This window comes from Petromyzon marinus, chromosome 1 (genome assembly GCF_048934315.1).
Source record: "Petromyzon marinus isolate PM22_M1 ecotype Great Lakes invasive population chromosome 1, UKy_Petmar_22M1.pri1.0, whole genome shotgun sequence".
In the NCBI taxonomy this organism is placed as follows: Eukaryota; Metazoa; Chordata; class Hyperoartia; order Petromyzontiformes; family Petromyzontidae; genus Petromyzon; species Petromyzon marinus.
In genome coordinates, this window is record NC_133667.1 from 10,734,073 (window position 1) to 10,748,725 (window position 14,653).

The window sequence follows — 14,653 nt, forward strand, 5'->3', positions numbered from 1 at the left end:
GAAAGTAACGTTGTCAAAGCACCGACGCGTCTCCTTCCCAGCGACCTCGGTGGACTCATTAAATCCTTTACCACTCTCCTGCGTGAGATGGGGGGGGTGGGCGGGGGGGGGGGAGCGAGCCCGTCACTTTCGCGGTGTATTCCATCACCCGCCTGAGAGGTAAGGAGGAGAGGCATCATTTGAAATCGGTGGGGTATCTGTGAATGGATCGCCCTGTACAAAGACGCCTCTCCCCGGTGTAAAATGTCACCGGATTTTGGGGTAAATTGCTGAACCCGGCGACCCGAGTTCGATTCCCGCTCGCGGGCCAACACCGGTGACGATTTTATCTGAACCGGTCCCGGGCTTTCACCTAGGTCGACTCGGCCTCAAAATGTGTACCTGGTGCGAGGTGTAGTAAACGTCGCCTCTTGGAGAGACAAAGGCGGCCGGGCGTGATGCTGGCCACCCGCCCCCTCGTGCGCAGTGCCGGCCTTCATAGGTGCTTCTCGCTAACAGCACTTGCCCCAAAAAATTCCATTAAGGCTTTATGGGGGTGGATCTGCATTGTGTGTTAATAATCGCATCATTATACTGCTTGTTGTAGCCTCGCTGTGAGTCAAGGGTCAAAATTGTGCCCATTAGCAGGACAATGAGACGACTGTGTACAGGTTTCTTTTACACGGGGTTTTAAAATTGGTTTGTTGTGTTTGTGTGTTGCTCATTGTTGCGGGGAGCGGTGGCACAGTGGTTAGCGCCAGCGTCTGCGAACGCTAATGACCAACATCTGAATCGGTCCACCCACCCGCTCTTCAATGTGCCATTTCGTAGTTGCTCGCTAACAACACTTGCCCCCAAAGTCTTTTCGGGCTATACACGGGAGGGGGGTTGGGGAACTTGTGTGTTTATGTGTATGCGCACCTGCGTGTGTTCGCATGTGTGTGTAGGGGACAAAGACAAAGATCCCCCGTGTAGCCGTCACAGACTGTAGGGGCAAGTGCTGTTAGCGAGCACCACCTATGAAGGCCGGCACGGCACACGAGGGGGGTGGGTGGCCAACACCACGCCCGGTCGCCTTTGTCTCCCCAGTGGCGATGTTTACTACGCACCGCACCGAGTCGACCTAGGGGAGGCCCAGGACCGGTTCAGATAATCGTCACTGGTTGTGTTGGCCGTGAGCGGGAATCGAACCCGGGTCGCCAGATTCGTAGCGCAGCGTAGCGCTAACCGCTACACCACCGCTCCCCACACTGTAGTGGTTAGCGCGCTGCGCCATGAACCCGGCTACCTGAGTTCAGTTCCCGCTCACGGCTAACACCAGTGACGATTATTTAAACCGGTCCTGGGCCCTCTCCTCGGTCGACTCGGCCTCAAATTAGGACCTGGTTGTGGTGTGTAAACAATTGCCACGAGAGAGACAAAGGCGGTCGGGCATGGTGCTGGCCACCCACCCCCTCCTGTACCGTTCGGCCTAACATCGGTGTTCGCGAGCAGCACTTGCCCCAACAGTCTGGTAAGGTCACACGGCGGGATCTTTGTCTTTGTAGGTACTCGGTTATGTCAACTCGACCTTAAATGAACACCTGTTGTGGGCGTGCGTAAAGAGACATCAGTATCGGGGAGAGACAAAGGTGGCCCGGGCCACGCCACTCCCTCGTGGTGCCGTGCCGGCCTTTTAATAAGCTGTCGCGAACAGAACTTGCCCCAACAGGCTATGTAGGCTGTAGGGTAGGGGCGGGTGTGTGTTTGTTGGCATTAACACCGTTAACCCACATGGCCTGGTTCGGTCCCACTGTGGGATTGTACCGTCGCCCTCCCGTCAGCCAAAACCTGACGTCCATCCTCCGGCATGTCCCTTGACCTCCCCTCCCCCCGCCACTCCATCGGTGAGGTTTCATCACGGCACCCTTTCATGAGCTTTGAGCAGTTATGATGTTGCCTGGATGCTTGTGGCCAGCCTCCCCTTCGTCTCTCCCGAGTGGTATGAAGCGCTTGTGATTTTTCTACTGGAGGCTGGGTTGATCTTGGGGGGGGGAGGCGGTGGGAGGGAGGGGGAGGGGGGGAGGAGGCCCAGAAGCAGCAGTTTAGATATCCACCAGCGATGTTGGGCCCCCGCGCGGGAGTCGAACTCGGCTTCCGAGCGGGTTCTCAGTGCGTGCACGTTGAACGTCTTTGGCGCCGTACGCAGCCAGCCGCGTTCATCCTGGGCACGCGCGTGCGTGCCCGGGCCCCAGCGCACTGCAACTCACAATCCGGCGCGAGGCTAAGCTTTCTTGGCATTCGGGACAAAGACGAGGAGCACAAAAACCCGGGGGAGGCAGAGAGAGAGAGAGAGAGCGAGAGAACGGAATTGCATTCACGGTGCGTCGCATCCGAGCGCCAAGCGCGGAGCCCCGCAGCTGTCGGGGGGGGAGGGGGGGGGCTCCCTTTGTCCCCCCCTCCACCCCACCCCCGGCGAGTCGCTGTCCCAGGGTCGCGTCGGAACGCGATTCAGTGGGGTCGCCCCACGCTATTCATTATCTTTTTTTTCCTACTTATTATCGTTCGTGTTTTTTTTTCTGCCCGGTTAATTGAGTTCCGTAACTCATTTACCTGCGCTTCATGCGTTTAGCGGTTCAGATTGATTTTTTTTGGGTTTTTACCCGAGTATTTTTGCTTCGTCAACTGTTATCAAAGGCGTAAATGTATAACTGTGTCGCTAAGACCCGCCACCACCCGACACAGCCAACTAGTAAGGGTTGTCACGTAAACAGAACGTGGCCAATTCGTCACTAGTACAGCACTAGTGTATAGTGTAGTATACTAGTACAGCACACCGGTGTGTTGGAGAGCCAAGCCACAACATTTACAATCCGAGTACGACGTTTCGCCAGTAATTACAACCAGCTTCATCAGGCGACACATTTATATATTTATGCGATCTAACAAAACATAAAAAACCTGCTATGGATGATATTGGTCGCGAAAGCCTCCGTGTTAACCTGTTATCGAAGGTTTTTTGTCTCTGTGTGTGTGTCTCTCTCTGCTTGTGTGTCTGTCTGTGTGTCTCCGTGTCTATGTTTTGTCTCTCTCTCTCTCTCTCAAATTTAGCAATCTTTTGGAAGAACGTTAATCAACCAGGCCGGGGTGTTGACTCTTGTGTTGGCCGACTCTCTGTGTTGCATTGCATTGTATTTCCAAGTTTACTATTGTTTGTTTTCACATTCATTTGTACCTGGCGATGGTTGCTTGTGTTGCAATCGAAACGTCGTATTCTATTATGATTTAATTTAATTTCTTTCTCCGTGACTTTACCGAAATAACCAAAAGGGGTGTTATCGAAGGGTCCCGGACGACGTCGTCCCTTCTGGATGTCGCGAGCGCCGCGGGCGGTCTCGTCGTTCGCGTTGAGACCCCCACCTGAGTGTTGGCGACGTGGATTCGGGGCCCTGGTTCAGAATGGCATCGCGTCCGTCGTGGCCTGAGCTTGGCTCACCGGCATGGCTCACGTTGGGGGGCCCAACCATGCCCTCCCACCCATTGCCATCCCACCCATTGCCCTCCCACCCATGCCATCCCACCCATTGCCATCCCACCCATGCCCTCCCACCCATGCCCTCCCACCCCAATCTTTATCGGACCCATACTGTGACACCAGCATGGTCAAGTACCGGCAAACAGCCCCCTCCGTGACTGGCATTGGGGGGGGGGGCGGGGGAGAGATATTCACCCAGCAGTGGATTCAAATTGGGCTGTCAAATGTAATTTTTCTACATCAATGCTGCGTCACTTAAAAAAAAATCAATCTTATCTTACTCTGAAAACGGGATGAAAAAAAAGACATGCTTTATAGTTTGTCAAATGCGATTAGGACGCTGCGATTGAGCTTTTAAGTTGAAATGAGCCGCATGTGACAGATTCCGACCAATCACAGATACTTATAAACCAGGACACTACATGTGACAGATTCCGACCAATCACAGATACTTATAACCGGGGCACTACATGTGACAGATTCCGACCAATCACAGAGAGTTGTTTTTTTGTTTGGACGCCGCTTTCAAAATAACGAATAATTCACAGCGAAGGATGGCAGCTGTTGACGAGAATACATTCCCTTTTGGAAAATTGTTAAATTGTTCATGTGAAGGGGCACAATCGCGATGTGAATAAGTTGATTGAAACGAAAAGTGCGCAACGAAGCGTGGAAACAGGTACACTGAGAGACCTAACCCAAAAAAACCCATATTATGGATGATATTGGTCTCGAAACCCAACCACGTGTTAAACAGAAATAGAAATGCGTGGATTAGAGAACAGGCGCAGGTTAATGACATCGTCACAACCATTAATAAAAGTGGCCTTGGGCAGGACACATCGTGGCCGGAATCTGAATTTGTATTTATCCCGGGAGAAATCCGATGAGCCATTAAGCTCTTCTTTTCACGGATAATAATAGGTTACGTTTATGTGTAGGGTGCCTTCCACGAATGTCTCAGGGCGCCTTGTTAGAATAAGGATAAGGAAAGGCTCGGAGAGAAGGAGAAGCTTAATAGAATAAATAAACTGACTTCAAAAGATAACACTTTAGGGGCAGCTCAGAACGTTGCAGCAGCAAAAAATGCGGGAAAAAAACCGATAGGGGAAGTAAGCAAATCAGTCAAACATATATAAAATAGATTAAGTATATACGTTATTAATTTCATAAGCACACCCAATCCCAAGCAGCAAAACAACGGCAAGAACAATCCCAGACCGCACAAAGACAACACAGTCCCTCTAAATTGCACGTTCGAAATTGAACTATCGATACGCGGGTGCTAAGGATGAAATCGCATTTGCAAGTGAGTCCAGCTGTGGATTGATCGGTGGCTGATGGGGATGATGACGATGATGATGGAGCTGATTTTAAACTAAAACTAAAAACGCATTTGTATTTTACCAGGTAAGGCCCACGCAGCTGTATCGCTCTTTTTTTTAAAAGCGACCTGGCCACAGATGATAGCTCAGCGAAGTGGCCCATCGTTACGTGGACATTTATAGCAGCCAAATACTTTGACAAGCCAGAGGACCCGGGGAAGAATCCACACGACCACGGGGAGAACATACAAATTCCAACTCTACAGGCATTGTCAGAGTTGGTCGGGATCGAACCCACGACCTCCTGTATACCGGGCGAGGTAGTTAACACCTCGCCCGGTTTAAGTTTTCCTGCGTCTGTAAACCCGGTGATGGCGGCTGGCTGGGTTAGTCAAGCGGCCTATGGGCACACCAGACCACAGAATTCACCGTGACTCACCACGCAGCCTGGAAACACGTGGCCGCCGCCGTTTGCGTGAGCCCCTTGCACCTGCGGGGGTCAGGTTTTATCCGTGCCAGGGAACTAAAACCCGCCGTGCAAACATTGCGTTCGAGCCGCTCTCAAGGGGTGCTTTATTATTGACTGCCCGCCCACACAGCATCAGCAGCAGCGTCAATGGGCATACACTGTAGTTGATGGACAGGTTTTCGTGTTTGGTAGGGTAAAATGTGGGTGGCTCCCAACATCTCCAAGACGCCGTCGTCTGGGCAGCTTACGCGAATACGCAAACGTATCCTGGAGAGCGGCTCTGTTAGGATGGCCCTCTAGTGGAGGTTGCTCCGCGCATCACTTAGCGGGCACTTGCAGGGCTGCGCCTTGACCTTTTTTTTTAATAATTATTATTATTACTACTAATATGCAGATCAAAGTATATCTGTGCTTCGAACGAGCATTGGGCACAGTCTTGATTTGAAGCTTTCGTGACTGCAGGAATCCATACTCTTCGGTTCTTTCGGTAAAGTCGCGCGGGTGTAAAATAAAATAAATCACGACGTTTCGGGCGCAGCACAACAAGCGCCCCGTTACCGAAAGAACCAAAGAGTATTTGGCACGGTGTTCAACTCCTTTCGGCTGCCCTGAGACAACGGTGGCAACTCCACATTCCCGTGACGGGGGAGAGGAAGGGCGGCGGGGGTGGTGGAGCGGACCAGTGTCTCCATAGCAAGAAACTTGTTGACTTCCCCACGAAAGTCGTCCTCGTTTTATTGACCCGCCACCCCGCGGCCCATCCACCCACCCACCCACGATTGTCTTGAGTCGTTGAACCTCGCCGACCTTCCGCTTTGCGGGGCCGAGCGTGTGGACAGCACCGCGCCAGACACCGCCGCCGCCGCCGCAGCGCGTGCGTGACAACCGCCGAGGCCTTTTTTTACGATCCTTGAAGTCTTTTTTTTTGTTTCGGTTCTTTCAGTAAAGTCACGTCGGGGGGAAAAATAATAATAGATCACGACGTTTCGATCGCAACATGGGCAATCGTCGTCAGGTGGGACAACCACAGCAGGGGAACAACAACAAAAAACAGCTGCCGAAGTAGGCCTACGTATGGATCCCTGCAGTCACACGAAAGCTTCAGATCAAGATTGAAAGCCGGGCAGTTTTATTTACGCGGAGGTTGGCACAGCATCGGCCCTGCAGTTCGCTCGCCACGTCACTGCTGGCGGAAAGGACTACCAGCTAGGGGGGCAGCTGTGAGCCCCCCCCCCCTCCCTCCTTGTGGAGTGTACTTGGCCTACTCTTCCACGCCGGCCACACGGCTGTTACAGAGGTGGTGGTGGGTGGGGGAGGGGGGGGGGGTGGAGAGGCGGCGGGCAGTATTTGAGAAACTCACACCGTTGATTTTGCTTCACACGCCGGGAGATGGAATCGTATCGAAGCGGTGACACCCTCTGCGTTGCAAGTCCGGCGTGCTGCGCAGGGTATCGTCACGCCACCGTTGGCGGCGTTCCTGGACATGTTACTTACTGCCTTCGTCGTAAAAAACGTAAATGTAAATGCCATTCGCTGTTATTGCGAACCCGGTCTCGCTATTGCCGCTTGACAAATAGAAATAAAGGCGAAACAAAAAAAAAACCCGAGACGGCCAATGCAGGCACACCTTGTTTATCTCTCCCCCTGCTGTAGTTTTAGAGTTTTATTTTTCACTCGGGGTGCCTACAGCCTTCGTTTGGCTCGGTAGTTCTCGGTACTGTACGCAGACGTTGGTGAAAGTAGCAGCGTGTCGGTGACATTGGCAAGGGGAGTGATTCAGATTTTTCTGAAAAATCCGTTTTAAAAAAAAATGTGAAACCAGATCATGACATTTTTTTGATGACGGATTCTTCCCAAAAATGGAAGTGACATCCGGAATACAACGTCACTTACTCTGTTTTTCCTGCCAAGAATTGTCGCGAAGTCGCTTTTTTGCGAAAACCGAACACGCTGAAAAATATATATAACGTCATGTACGAGATGCCAAATTCCCAAATAAGCAAAAAAAATTCAGAATTATTTTTTTTTAAAAAAATATCTTAAAACATAAATATCTATTCACTTTAGAATCCGAGAAACGCATCTCTCGTGCTTTGCACTCCAGCGGTTAGTGCCTTACGCAAATAATTATCCATGCTCCAAGCGAGCCTGGCAGCGGGCGTTCCGGGAAAGCATCGAGTGAGACGTCAAGCCCCGCGGACGCGAGAGATGGAGAGCGAGAGACGTTCTTCTTCTCTCGGTCGACGCGTCCCTCCTCCTCCTCCTCGTCGTCGGACGGCTGCCCGGCCGCCGGATCTTTTCATCCCGCGTTTCTCTCTCTCTCTCTCTCGCTTTTGATTGAGCGCCGGGATGAGCCGCTCACCAAAACGCCACGCTGCCACGCTGCCCATTTAATTCGCATCAGCACGGACCTTGCTCCGGGACACCTGCAATATTAACTGGGGTAATTGATTTTTAACGACTCGTGTCGCTTCTCCGGATTAATCCCCCTCCCGCCGATGATGAATAGCCACCTCGGGGCGGCAACGGGGTAGGGGGCGGGGGCGCGGGCGTGGGATTCGGCCCCCCCAGGAGGGCCTTGGTCGTGCCAATGACTCGCGCCGCGTCCCCACGACCATCGGGCAGCGTGCCGTCAACCCCCGGGGGGAAGCGGCGGAATTGGGGGTGGGGGAGTGGGGAGTGGGGGGGTAGAACGCCGCGACCCGAAGGGTGACCGGACGGGGGGGGGGGCCTGCATTGCCCGACTCCGGGAGCTCCGTCGGTGATGCTGTTCGGAGGGTGAATTGGGGTCCCGCCCGGGCGCGTGGCGTTCTCGCAAAAGCGGCGACTCGCTTGGAGGAGCCGCACGGAGCCAGCGTCGCCAACCCCCCTCCCTCCCTTCCTCCCCCCCGTACTGTGACGCACTCTCGCTGCCTTGCAACACGTCCAGCTCGTAGCCTTTGCAGCGGAAGGTCGGCCCGAATGCCCCCCAAGTGATTGGTTTGTCGGCGCCGTCGTTCAGAGTCAAGTAAACCGAAGGCGTCCATCTAATCTGCCTTTTTGAACTATTCCCTCTCCCCGCCCCCCCCCCCCCCCCGGGAACGAGAATTGGAATGAGTGACACGGCGCCTGCCGTTCATTCACAAATAAAATACAGGTAGTCCCCGACTTACGATGGAGATGCGTTACGACCCCCGTCGTAAGTCGAAAATTGCGTAAGTCTGACCGCCGTAAGTCGGGGACTACCTGTATATATCCTTGAAACAGAGGGTCGTTGACGGATACTGCGCCTCCTCCGATTTTCGCCGCACCTCCCGAATAGCACGGTGCGAAAGAAGTTCAGACGTGCACCTCTCCTGTCACCTCGCTGCGTCTTTAACTGAGTATCTCTGCCGTCATCTCGCTCCCGAGTTTATGAATCAACAGCGGTGGGGGAGGAGTAGCGGGGAGGGGTTCGGGACTGTTGCCCAAATTTGCGTCTGAGCTATGTTTGGGCTTCCCCTAGGTAGACTCGGCCTAAATTTTGAGTCACATGCGTTGCTTTAAATAACACGAACGGTGACTCTCGAGACGGAAAGGGCAGCCGGGCAGGTGCCGTGTCGGCCCACGACACCAGAATAGTCGCTCGCTGACATCACCGCGGCTGCCGTGAAACCGCGGTGAGTGTGCGGGCGTGCGCGTGTGTGTGAGTGTGTGAGTGTCACTGCGTGTGTGTGAATATGTGTGTGTGAGTGTGTGTGTGAGTGAGAGTGTGTGTGAGTGTGTGTGTCACTGTGTGCGGGCGTGCGTGTGTGTGTGAGTGTGTGAGTGTCACTGTGTGTGTGTGTGAATATGTGTGTGTGTGAATGTGTGTGAGTGTGTGTGTGTCACTGTGTGTGTGTGTCACTGTGTGTGTGAGTGTGTGTGTGAGAGTGTGTGAGTGTGTGTGTCACTGTGTGTGTGAGTGTGAGAGCGTGTGTGAGTGTGTGTGTGAATGTGTGTGAGTGTGTGTCACTGTGTGTGTGAGTGAGCGCGTGTGTGAGTGGTGTGTGAGTGTGTGTGAGCGCGTGTGTGAATGTGTGTAAGTGTGTGTGTGTCACTGTGTGTGTGAGTGAGTGTGCGGGCGTGCGTGTGTGTCAGTGTGTGTGTAAGTGTGTGTGTGTGTCACTGTGTGTGAGTGAGAGTGTGTGTGTGTGAGAATGTGTGTGAGCGCGTGTGTGAGTGTGTGTGTGTCACTGTGTGTGTGAGTAAGTGTGTGAGCATGTGTGTGAGTGGGTGTGTGAATGTGTGTGAGCGCGTGTGTGTGAGTAAGTGTGTGAATGTGTGTAAGCGTGTGTGTGTGTCACTGTGTGTGTTTGAGTGTGTGAATGTGTGTGAGCACGTGTGTGTGTTTGAGTGTGTGAATGTGTGTGAGCGCGCGTGTGTCACTGTGTGTGTGTGCACATAGCCTGGCACAAGCGCCGTGGTGACGTCACCGCCACTTAGTGGCGAATGGCGGTTGTTGTTGTTGTTGTGCGGGGAGCGGTAGTGTAGTGGTTAGCGCTACGCTGCGCTATGAACCTGGCGACCCGGGTTCGATTCCCGCTCACGGCCAACACCCAGTGACGATTATTTGAACCGGTTCCCGGGGCCACCCCTAGGTCGACTCAGCCTGAAATGAGTACCTGGTGCGGTGTGTAGTAAACATCGCCACTCGGGAGACAAACGCAGCCACGCGTGATGTTGGCCACCCGCCCCCTCGTGCGCCTTGCCGACTTTGGTCGGTGCTACTCGCTAAAAGCACTTGCCCTAACAGTCTGTAAAGAGGCTATACGGGGGATATTTGTCTTTGTGTGTGTGTGCGTGAGCGCGCGCGCGAGAGAGAACGTGCGTGTGTTGACTTAACGAAAAGCCTCTACGGTTATAAGTCTGGTTTCCACTTCAGTCACGGAGACACTTCCATTTGCCTTCTGCTGCCGTGCCTTATGAAAACTACACAAGCAAAAATGTACCGTGTTTAGCGCCTTGTTATTTAAGCTGAGACGGAAGCTTAAATAGCTGCCACCGGGTTTGCTGGTGGTCAGTGGCTCCATTGTAACGGGCGGTGGTGACGGTGGCCTGTTCTGGGCCATTGGGGGTTCGAAGCCGAAATTATGTGTATACGTTACCCACCACCCGCCGCCCTGTTCCAATTGATACGGTACTTTGTGAGATGATATAAGAGATGTATAACAACAGCTAGAGACGTCGTGTAATAATGAGAGATGTATGCAACAGATCGAGACGTCGCGAGATTGTATAAGAGATGTATACAACACGAGAGAGATGCACGCAGCGAACAGAGACGTCGTTGGGATGAGAGAGATGCAGACACGACAAAAGAGGTGTCGTGAGATGAGAGAAGAGAGATACAGGCGAGACTGGGATTAATTTCCCGTATTATTTTCATTGGCATGTTATGCTCACTGGGATCTCCGAATCATCGGGGGTCTTCATTTAGACTGCAGGAGGAATCCGATGAGCTATGAAGCTCCTTTTCACAGATGCCCAGTGTGGCTGGGTCGCAAAGTCAATGATAATGAGCTCGAGCTAACGCTTCATTCAACTCCTACCTTTGCAATCAATCAATCCGGGCCCTCCCCCCCCAACCCCCCGTCCTCCTTGAGCTACTTGGGTCGCCTTGAGCTTTCGCTGCTCTCGGGTTCTGCGCCCGCCACTCTCTGTCGCCGCTCTCGAAATCGCGCGGTTTGTTTGTTGTTATTGTTGATGACGAAGCCGTTGCGGTCGCGGTGGTTGTGTTTTCCCCCCGCGCCGATACAATCTCAAAATCCCCCCGCCGCCGTCTCCGCCGCCGCCGTGTGTGTGTGTGTTTATTTGCGAGCGTAATTACCGACGAGTCTCCGGACGCGCGCCGCCGTTCCGCCTCGTGCGCGTTCTCGCTCCCCGCGCGCGGCCCCGATCGCCTTTGCGATGCCGAAGCTCCGTTTCGTCCCGTCCCGTTCGTCTCCTTCACTCGTCCCCCCGTTCGTCCCGTTTTGTGCGTCTCGTTTAATTCTTTTCGTTCATCATTCGGCCCACCTCCCTCCCTCCCCCATTCATTCCTTTACGGTCGGTCCCGTTCATTCGTCCCGTCATTCCTCCGTCCTCCCCGGGGGCGACACGCACGCGCGACTTGACGGCAGGCTGTGCGAATGGCCACGACTCAGAGGCGCCTGGCAGTGAGCAGCGCGCAACACGGTTTGGGCCCCACGTGTTGCGGCGCTTAGCGTGGAGGGAAACGCGCGAGCCGATTGTAGAAAAGCAGGCAGTGCGGCAAGTTGGTTTCTTGCCCGTCTGCACCACCGCTTGAAGGCGCGGTGACCCGCTGATGACTTGATTTTGCAAGGGATTCTTTCGTCACGGGTCGCTGGCAATAGACCTTTGGAGGAGGTATATACACGTACGTACGCACGTACGCTGAACTTATTTTTTTTGCGCCGTACCTAGCCGAGGGGTGCTTGCTAATCGGAGACAGGACCACAGCGGGTGGTGTACCGGACGATGATGGCGATGCTGCTGATGATGATGATCTCGACGGCAACGGCGACTGTAACGCCAATGGTGACCGGACTGTCTACCCCTCCCTCGTCTCCACCACAGGGTTCAACTGACCATGTCCTGAGACCTCAACGGCCTCAACGTCTCCAGCAACGCCTTGCCGGGGTGGGGTCAGAGGTCGCATGCTTCGGGTGACGCGGACGCACTCCGCGCTATGCCCGACTCCTCCGTCTCCTGCTGACGACGTCCCGCGTGGGTTCACGATGGCCGGCTGGAGACTGCTTCAGGCCCTGCTGCTGCAGCTGCTGCTCAGCGCGAGCGGTTGGCCTCCCGCAACCGGTACGAGGCTCCGTCTTGTTTTGAAACTGTTCACTGTTCACTATTTAAAAAAAAAATGTTTAACCAGTTAAGGCGCCCACTGAGATTTTTATGTGTATATATTATAGCTCTTCGTCAGAAGCGACCGGGCGATCGCACATTATAGCTCGACTGAGTGGCTTATCGTCACGTGGTAATTTATAGGAGTAGCCAAATACTGTCATCATCATCGGGAGACATAAACCGGAGGACCTGGAGAAAAATTCACGCGACCACGGGGAGAGAGACATGCAAACTTCAAATATATACGGCAGGCATCAGGGTCAGGATCGAACCCACGACCTCCTGCATACCTTGGCACCCCACCACCACAACCATCATCATCATCTGTCATGATCAATCCACTGCTAGATGATAGGCCCTCCCCACAACCTGTAGCCACGTCTCTTGGTTTGTGCGATTTATCGATCCGCCTGGCGTCGCCCGCACACGCACGAGCTGATTTCGTCGCTCCGTCTCGTTTGGTGCCACGTCCTGTCTGCCGTGTTCCTTTTTCTCGCCTGACCCTCCGTCCCAAAGTACGCGTGCAACGGTTTGAGCTCAACGTTGGGCCCAACGCCCGTCCAACGTTGCACGCCGGCCGGTTCGTTTATTATATTCTTGGTTCTTTCGGTAAAGTCACGTAGAAGGGAAACAATAAAATAATAAATAATAAAAAACGATAAAATTCTCACCGTCGTGAGAATTTCGTTTGGTGCCACGGTGAGAATTTTATTGTTTTATATTTTTATTATTTTATTGTTTCCCTTCTACGTGGTGACTTTACCGAAAGAACCAAGAATATGAATCCCTGCAATCACGAAAGCTTTAAATCAAAATTTGGTTCGTTGTTCTTGACCGACAACCATCATCCCTACTCGCCGTGACGTGTCCTGCTTCATTTCTTTAAACAGTTTACATTTTCGTTAACGTGTGCTTGCTTATTTATATGCACTATATGCAGAAAATCTGTGCGTGTTTGTGGGAGTGGCGGTGCTGCGGTTAGCACATTGTGCAATGAATCACACCTAAGCATACAAAGACTGCCCCCACCCCCCCCCCACCACATAGCCTGAACAGACTGCAGGGGGCCAAGTGCTCTGCGCGAGCACCTACCTCGTGTGGCACGGCGACACGAGGGTGGGGGCGGTGGGGGAAGAGGGGGGTGGGGGCGGTGGGGGAAGAGGGGGGTGGGGCACGGTGTCAGCATGAGCCTTTTTCGAGCAGAGCCGAGGGGGCGCTCGTCTTCCCGCCGCCGGTGTTTTTGGCACCACCGCAGCCGGGCGTTTCAAAGAAAAAAATATTTTTTTTTAAGGCCGGGTCGACCTAGGAGGAGGCCCAGGGGACGCGTTTGTGAACAGATACCCACGAGCAGCACTCGGGCGAGCGAGTCCAGCCCAGCCGACCTCCTCTGCTCTGCACGGAGAGCACGGAATCGCCACCGTCCATTACTCAACGGGGCGGGGGGTGGTGGAACTCACGCTTTTAGATCAGTGGGCGGATAAAAAAACTTTGTGCCCGCGTTGGTGTGGAACGATTTGTGGCTGGATGGCCTCGCAAGGCACGCGAACGAGCGGGTGAGCGAACGAGCGCGCGTCGGTGACGTCGCTTGCGCGGTGTGGAGTAGTCTGTCATCGGGCGGAGGCTGCGTGCAAACTTGAAACAACTCTGCGAAGCTTCTTTGAGCGGCCACAAAGGGATATTTATATATATTTGTATTCACGTGCAGCCGTGTGTGTGTGTGTGTGAGCGGAGGGGTGGGTGGCGCCATGGTTAGCGCACCACCCTGCAAGTCCGGCGACCTGAGCTCGATTCCCTGCCACGGTGTTTGGCTGCAGCGTGACGATGAGGACGATGAAGCTGAGCAGAGTTGAGCCTGCTCGGCCACATCATTGCCTGTGTGTAAAGTCGCGCTCATTGTACACGAGGTGCTTGCCGCAAATGAACCACGATACCTTGCTGTTCCCATCATGGAGCATCACCATCACGCAAACTCTGTGGTCATCCTCGCAGCGGCTTTTGGCTAAACATCGACCATTGTGCGCTTCCAAATGCGCTTCTGCGGCCGTCTGGAACGCGCTCTTCCTTCCGATTTTAGGGAGCCACTGGGAGCTATGTGCTTTTAAGTTGCGTGGATTGGAAACTCATTTCTTTAGAGCTGCCTTTTTTTGTGCTTAGTTTGTTGTCCTTCCTCCGCACCTCCAATTAGTGTGGTTGGCTACGTACGGTGCGAAAAAGGAGTTCAACATTGCATACACGCAGGTGTTGCAGCGAGGTGGCCAGGACAGAGTAGTGCCGCAGTTGATTCCTGATTCCATCTGCGCGCAGCGCGTTGCGTTTTACCCCCTTCGCGCGCCGTGTAAGTGTTCTCCGGGTTTGCCGCATTCCTCTCGCGCGAGGGGGAAATGCGTCGTGAACGGGTGTTCGTGGCCCCAAACATCGCAATGTCGGAGCCACCCTCCTGAAAAAAAAGAAGGGCCTTGAGGCTCACACCCTTTGGTTCTTGCGGGAAAGTCACGTAGACGTGAAATAAAG

At 53.7% G+C, this 14,653-nt stretch overlaps 1 protein-coding gene across 8 annotated transcripts in view; it reads left to right on the forward strand.

Annotated features, from left to right (window-relative positions):
* LOC116942196 (adhesion G protein-coupled receptor L2-like) overlaps positions 1-14,653 on the forward strand; it is a 213,143-nt gene that overhangs the window by 75,068 nt on the left and 123,422 nt on the right. For all 8 annotated transcript variants that reach the window (XM_032953872.2, XM_032953862.2, XM_032953909.2 and 5 more), the window contains one exon: positions 11,864-12,100. In XM_032953872.2, the coding sequence (XP_032809763.2) occupies positions 11,944-12,100 (157 nt within the window). In that variant the 5' untranslated portion in view covers positions 11,864-11,943. The remainder of the gene's footprint in view (positions 1-11,863; positions 12,101-14,653) is intronic.